Below are 7,500 nucleotides of genomic sequence, written 5' to 3'. Positions count from 1 at the left end.
TGCAGAAGAAAAAAAACTGTAGCATTTTCTTATTTCATTTCAAGGGTTGGCGAGGCATATGGTCATGCGTTATTAACAAGCAGAGTAGAGAAAAGAAAAAGACAAGGGAGGTAGAAAGAGAAAGTGTCAATTAACATGCATCGGGTTATTAAAATGCTGAGTGCAGCGAATTCTCTTTTTGTGGCAGGAAGCTGATGCTGCCCCATTTTTTTTTCCTTTTCTTGTTTTTAACTTTATTTTCTTTCCACGGACGGACGGACGGCTTGGTGCATTTGTCGATGGCAATGTCATAGAGGATTTCTGAAAGAGATCGGAGATGCATAATGTACCTGGGATTGAAATAGAGCACACACACACACACACACACACACACACACACACACACACACACACACACACACACACACACACACACACACACACACACACACACACACACACACACACACACACACACACACACACACACACACACACACACACACACACACACACACACACACACACACACACACACACACACACACACACACACACACACACACACACACACACACACACACACACACACACACACACACACACACACACACACACACACGACAGATGGTGCTTTGATGAAGAGAGAGAGAGAGAGAGAGAGAGAGAGAGAGAGAGAGAGAGAGAGAGAGAGAGTAACGGACATTGTATTAGAGAGCTAAGAGCAGGAAAAAGGCTCGTATCTCGTCCAAGAATCTAATTTTGAGTTTTTGCCGCGGTGACGTAAGACTCCTGTTCCTTCCCTTCCCATGCACTTCTCTCTCCTCTCCTTTCTCTCCTCTCTCTCTCTCTCTCTCTCTCTCTCTCTCTCTCTCTCTCTCTCTCTCTCTCTCTCTCTCTCTCTCTCTCTCTCTCAATGGAGCCTTCTTTCCTCTCCGTGTCTTTACTTATAATTTTCCATCTTATCTCCTCTTAGTAAATCCAGATTCCTACTTTATTTTGTCCATAATATATTCTTAGGATCCGTCTTATTAGCTTCACCCTCTGTAACTTTCTTCCCCCTTATTTATATCCTCTTCCCCTTCCCCTCTCCGTCTCCACTCAGGTTGCCCCCTGCGCCTATCACCTGGCTAATGAGTACCTTCCTTCCCTTCTCAGGTGCCCCGGTAACTGGGTGTCGTGTCCACACACTACCTCGGGATGCGACTACCGCGGACCACCTCGCTCCATGACCCCGCACACCGCCACCTGCCCGTTCAAAGACCAAGGTAAGAGAGAGTGAGAGCCACATTCTTAAACACTTAGGTCCCCAAGCACATATTTGACAAGGCTTTCGTAGGGGTTTTAGGCATTTCCAGGGATACTTCTATGACCCTGGTGGGAGTTTGACCTTTCTTCTGTACCATGAACGTGAACAAACACCCGATTAATCTCCTTTTCGGTCTTTGTAAGTAGTTGACGTGAAGGCTGGAAGCGTCTGAGATTATCGACCCGAGTGTGTGATGAAAGTGAGTGAGAGTATGAAGTAGAAAATGGGAAGTAAAGAAAACGGGAAATGGTCCGCTACACAACTCTACGCCCGCGACCGCACAGATTTGAGTAACGGCATCGAGGTCGGCGGTGGCACCATCTGTTACGCTGTTTGTTTCTCTTCCCTCGCCTTTGTCCCCTTCACCTTTGTTTGCGGTGTTTGCTTATCTCCCCCTTGTTTGCCTCATCCTCACAGCCTCCGTCAACACGCCACTTTGTCTGCTTCTCTATTTTGTTTGCTCGCTCTCCACGCCTTTGTCTGTCGGGACCTCTTCTTCCCTTTATCGGCAAACTCAAGACAATCATATGCCATCCTTTTACTCTCTCTCTCTTTTCTTCCTCTCTCCTCTAACCGCCCCTCAAAGTACACACACACGCACACACACTCTCTCTCTCTCTCTCTCTCTCTCTCTCTCTCTCTCTCTCTCTCTCTCTCTCTCTCTCTCTCTCTCTCTCTCTCTCTCTCTCTCTCTCTCTCTCTCTCTCTCTCTCTGTGTCGTCCTACTGTTCCTTTTTTTCTCTCGTTTTTTGCTTCTATTAATTCAGTGTCTCGGGGCCCCGCTTTGTGCATTGTCTGGCTGCGTGCTCCGTTGTTTAGCCGCGCCTCTTCATTGTGTTCATTGCCAGTGCCTCTTCCCGCCTAGTTTATTGCAGCTCCTCGGCGCGCGTGCGAGATCCGCTACTAATTCATATATATACCACCGGCCTTCCTGAACGAACACTTCCATTACTACTTATTACTACCGCCTTATTACTGTTGCTCACGACTAAATGTGAATGTAATTTGTGGAAAGGTTGTTACTATTATCATTATTATTATTATCATTGTTATTGCCATCGTTATGAGCAGGGGCTTATGCTCTCAGCCATGCTAATAGGGATTACATTTCACACTGACTGAGCTGCTCTCCTTTCGTTCTCTTCTCGTTTTTTTATGCTAATTATTATTATTATTATTATTATTATTATTATTATTATTATTATTATTATTATTATTACGATTACCTTTAATATTAATAATTTATCGTTCCTGTGTTAGACGTCACTATAAAAAATATAAAAAAATCTATAACGTCAGAATCCGTCGTCTATTACTTTGTTGAAGGAGCTCAGCAAGTGGCTGGCTGTATTAATTTTCCTAGCAGTGAATTGATTTAATATGACGTGCACGGTAGAAGAAGTGCTCTTAATAGATGCGCCATTATACGTATTCATCAGTAATGAGGTGATGGATTTTCAGCCGTTTCCGCTTAATTAATCTGCATGTACAAGCTGATTAGTCGCGCCATCCCAAGACTGCCGCGCGTACTGTACAACGGCGTGTAGTGATTGCGTTATTGAAATGAATGTCTTGGTGTTTGTCCGCTTGCACCTCGTGTGTGTGTGTGTGTGTGTGTGTGTGTGTGTGTGTGTGTGTGTGTGTGTGTGTGTGTGTGTGTGTGTGTGTGTGTGTGTGTGTGTGTGTGTGCCTGAGTGTGTGTGTGTGTGTGTGTGTGTGTGTGTGTGTGTGTGTGTGTGTGTGTAATTCCTTCCTCCAGCTGTAGTAACTTGGTCCAGACGCAGATTTATGTGATAACTGCTGTTGCAATTATTATTATTCTCCTTCTACTACAACGTACTGCTGTTGCTGTTTGGGATCCTACTATGTTCTTGTCCCGGCTGCTATTGCTAATACTATTAGAACTATTACTACTGCGTCCGCTGCTGCTGCCGCCACAACAAAGCTAACCTCTTCGGCCGAATCAGTTTCTTAACCAAAGCGAATATTGATTTTCTTTACTACCCTCTTGTTTAGCTTCCGTTTCCTCACTTCATTCGTCACTCTCAACGCTCCTTCCCTTCATACTGCCACACCACGACTCCTCCTGTCCCGCCATCAGCACCATCGGTATCAACATCATCAGCGTTCTAAAAACCGTTGCTCAGTCTTCATCCGTTGTCATTCTCTCTCTCTCTCTCTCTCTCTCTCTCTCTCTCTCTCTCTCTCTCTCTCTCTCTCTCTCTCTCTCTCTCTCTCTCTCTCGCTCCCCTCTATTGCGTGTTTACAAAAATTCTGTATTATATCACCACTTTTTGCCTTACGTAAGTAACAGAGCGAAGTGAGCGAGTGTGTGTGTGTGTGTGTAAGAGAGAGAGAGAGAGAGAGAGAGAGAGAGAGAGAGAGAGTTTATGAGCTGGCCTTTGTTCTTCGTAATGGTGCTTTCTCAGTTCTAGCCACCTCTCCACTCCACTTCTTTCCTTCCTAGCTCGACTTCTCAACAATATATATATATATATATATATATATATATATATATATATATATATATATATATATATATATATATATATATATATATATATATATATATATATATATATATATATATATATTATTAATGTAAATTAACGTACCCTAGCCTCAAAAAACACGTCTTAAGTATTAGGCGTCTATTTTAAACATAAAAAATAGCTACTCGGTCCTTCCTTTTCTCAATGTTTACTGTGTCCTCGTGTGTTGCTGGTGTTTCTTACTACTCTTAGTAACTCCTTATTATCTACTTCTTCCATTTTATTCCACAATTTGTAAATTAATATTCCTCATCAGGTTCCAATCGCTTTTTCCCATGGGCCACACATATCTTAATTCATTTAACAAGTGCACTCCCTTCGTCAGCACCAGGTCCAGTCTCGCTGGTTCGTCATCACTCCTGTATCTTGTATTCTCAGTCACCCAATGCATCATTAAGTTTTCCATAGTCAGTTTTATAAATCTTTCTCCCCGTGCCGTCTCACTTCCTCCACTTTCGAATGTTTCCCAATTTACCTCTTTGCAGTTGAAGTCCCCGAACAACAAGACTCTTTTATTTGCTTTGAGTAACCTACTCAAACTCTGAATGGTATCCTCTGTCATCGTCTCATATTCTTCTCTGCTCCATGAGTTTGTTCTTGATGGTACATAGGTTGCTATTATCGTCATCATGTCTCTGTTTTTGTTCTCCAGGTTAAGACTCACTATTTCCGCTTTTCCTCTTCCATATATTACTGATTTAACTAATAACTCCTTTCTCGTCATTATCATCACTCCTCCACCACCTTTACCCCTCCTATCCTTCCTCCATACATTGTAGTTATTGTTAAACACTATTTGAATGTCCTCTTTTAGTTTTGTTTCCGTTAAACACACAATCTTGGGCTCTTTTTCCTTAAAGTAGTTTTACAGTTCCAGTTTTCTAGGTATTATCCCATCTACATCTACACTTAAACCCTTACTTGTTCCATTTTTTTTCTAGTTTCTGTTCATTTTCGGCTTTTCCCTTTAACCTGTCTCCCAAAACTCTCCAAAAATATATTTTCTTCCTCTTCTGTTTTTGCACTATTATTCTCCTTTACCTCTGCTTGCAATTCATTCCATTTTTTTCCTTTCTTCCTCATTTCTATTCTTCTTTATATATATTTTCTTACATTCATCTATTTCTTTTAGTTTAGTTGTTCTATTCAGTATTTCCTCTATTACCTGCTGGGATTTTAGTCTTAATTTCATTGGCCTCGTTTTCCCTTCTATATAAGGACCCAGCCTAACGATCTCTTCTACCTCCTCCTCAAGGTTTTGTCGTTCTTCATCATTCAAGTTCTTAAGTAAGTCCTTCACTGATTTCAGTTCTTCCTTTTCCCTTTTTGGTTTGTACGTTATATTCTTCTCCTTCACTCCAAATATTATAACACTCTTTTTCTTATCTGCCACATCTCTTACTAACACTTTATTTTTTTTCTTTAAAGCCTTGACCACTTCTTTCTCTACATTTTCCTTCTCTTCTTTCAGTTGCTTTTCAATTACTTCCTTGAGGTTTACATTAACTTTCTCATGTTCAGCTTTCCAGGTCTTCACTTCACCCAACACTTCCTCTCTGACCCTCTGCTCCTCTTTGCTCACTATTGCTTTCAGGTCTTCATTTTCCTTTCTTGCTACTCCTAGGCCTTCCTTCATCGGCTTTTCATATTTTGCCAACTTCTCTTTCAACTCTTCATTTCCTTGCATCAGTTTTTTTTTTTCCGTCTTCTAAATTACGTACTCGTGACCGGAGATCCCTCAGTAGTTCCCTATCTTGCAAGTCCTCCTCGTCTCTGCTCTTCACTATTCCAATTCATTTGTCTAGTTTCCTTTCCAAAAGCAGAATTCCTTTGTATATAGCCGATTCCTTACTCACAAATCCAGAGAATCTAGGATCGTGCCTTTCATCTCCCCTCTCGTCGCTAATCCACTCATCCGGCCTTCGTCCCTTCCTTCGTGCTCCATTTCCTCGCTGATGTTATGCACTCCAAATCATCATCCCTCCCACTCATCCTACAAACCGGTCAAAATAGGGGACCCAGTAAACATCGCCCAGGCCCGCAAAACACAACAACAGGTAGCCGACGAATCAGCTGATTTCAGCACAGGTAGTTGGGTGAGGACCGTCCGCGCCACACGTCTGCCTCTGTCGATGCTCTCCGTGTGTGTGTGTGTGTGTGTGTGTGTGTGTGTGTGTGTGTGTGTGAAAATAAAATTGGATTGAATTAATTTTGACAGTTGTTCCGGGTAAGCTAACAGAACGCACTGTTGCAGGTGTGTCGCGGCCGCCCGTGGTGGAGGGACAGATCAGCCACCTGGAGGTGCCCCGCACACACACTGCCCTGGGCATTACCATCGTCGGCGGGTCGGATACGCCCCTGGTGAGTAGCGTGTGGTGGAGTCACAGACACGCGCCGTGCTACACACAGTGTAGTTCCGGTGCTCAGCTTAGTCTCGTTAGTGTCTAAGTCTGACTTTCGTGAATTGTCACAGGACACATAACGTTATGGAGGGTTTACCGAGGTGTATTCTTGTTCACTATTTCGAAAGGGATGAATTGAATGCAATGAAATAATACAGCTGGGTATGCTGTGCGTTGACAGCCCCAGGCTGTATAGACATCTGGGTGGATGCCTAGACGACTAGAGCTGGGTGGGTTCAACACTACGTCCCGGAGCACATTTGTACTTGATAAAAAAAACTGGTGGATTTTTATCCGATGGTGACGTTTGTTCCTTTGTGTGGGGAGTTGAGTTGCCGTGTGTCTCATCTTATCACAGGTGAGGCAAGATTGTTTTGTTGAAAGTTAAGATTGATAGTGAAAGTAGTTTCAAAAGTACGAAGTGTTGTGTATGCAATACTATAAGTTATATATTTCCAGGTGTGTCCTGATTGTTTTTATAAGTGAAAAAGAAGCATGGATGAGCAGACAAATTAAAGCTTGTTCGGTATACTACAACGAAGATGCCTTTTTTTTGCGATTCACTATTTTATGCACTTCAGTAACCTGCAGAACAGGTTAAAGACTTCGCCTTACGTTGATCTGGGAATATTAACTCCTGTTGCGATTTTCTCTCTCTCTCTCTCTCTCTCTCTCTCTCTCTCTCTCTCTCTCTCTCTCTCTCTCTCTCTCTCTCTCTCTCTCTCTCTCTCTCTCGTTGCATGCCAGTAGTGATGGTGTCACTATCCATACCCATGACCCTCCCCCTCCCCGCAGCGGTGCGTGGTGGTGCAGGAAGTGTTCCCGGACGGCCTGGTGGCTCAAGATGGACGCCTTCAGCCCGGCGACCAGATCATCGAGGTAGACGGCGTGGACATGACTTCGGCGACCCACCATACCGTGTGCCAGGCCCTGCGGAAGCCAAACGCCGTGCTACGCCTTGGCGTCTACCGCGAGAGGATCGAGGCACAAAAAGCACTACTGTCCTCCCCTACGCCCCCCGCCCCTGCCAGCCCGGGTCCCGCTGTTCCCCAGCCAAGTGAGTTACTAAACAACATTCCCGGTTTAGGTTCTCCCATCATTGGTCGTCTTTAAGAAAGTTTTATTTGCACCTGCCGCAGAGAAGAAAGTTTGATTAATTGGCAGGATTTAATCAAGATGTGTTGAAAGATAGGTGGAGTGCGTGTGCTTCCCCGTCAATCTTCCGCTTCCCATGGCCCTTGTAATGGGTGGGGGGCTT

At 43.8% G+C, this 7,500-nt stretch overlaps 1 protein-coding gene and 1 long non-coding RNA gene across 3 annotated transcripts in view; one reads left to right on the top strand and one right to left on the bottom strand.

The window, feature by feature from the left end:
- Positions 1-7,500, top strand: part of LOC127009638 (ligand of Numb protein X 2-like) — a 68,919-nt gene that overhangs the window by 48,880 nt on the left and 12,539 nt on the right. For both annotated transcript variants that reach the window (XM_050882892.1, XM_050882891.1), the window contains exons 5-7: positions 1,138-1,247; positions 6,095-6,201; positions 7,038-7,299. In XM_050882892.1, coding sequence (XP_050738849.1) covers positions 1,138-1,247; positions 6,095-6,201; positions 7,038-7,299 — 479 coding nt within the window. The remainder of the gene's footprint in view (positions 1-1,137; positions 1,248-6,094; positions 6,202-7,037; positions 7,300-7,500) is intronic.
- LOC127009642 (uncharacterized) overlaps positions 22-7,500 on the bottom strand; it is a 21,092-nt gene continuing 13,613 nt past the window's right edge. The window contains exon 2 of the long non-coding RNA XR_007762120.1: positions 22-300. This is a non-coding gene — a long non-coding RNA (uncharacterized LOC127009642). The remainder of the gene's footprint in view (positions 301-7,500) is intronic.

The sequence above is a fragment of the Eriocheir sinensis genome, chromosome 41 (genome assembly GCF_024679095.1).
Source record: "Eriocheir sinensis breed Jianghai 21 chromosome 41, ASM2467909v1, whole genome shotgun sequence".
NCBI lineage: Eukaryota > Metazoa > Arthropoda > Malacostraca > Decapoda > Varunidae > Eriocheir > Eriocheir sinensis.
Note: the sequence above shows the minus strand (reverse complement) of the source record. Positions and strands in the feature narration are given on the sequence as shown.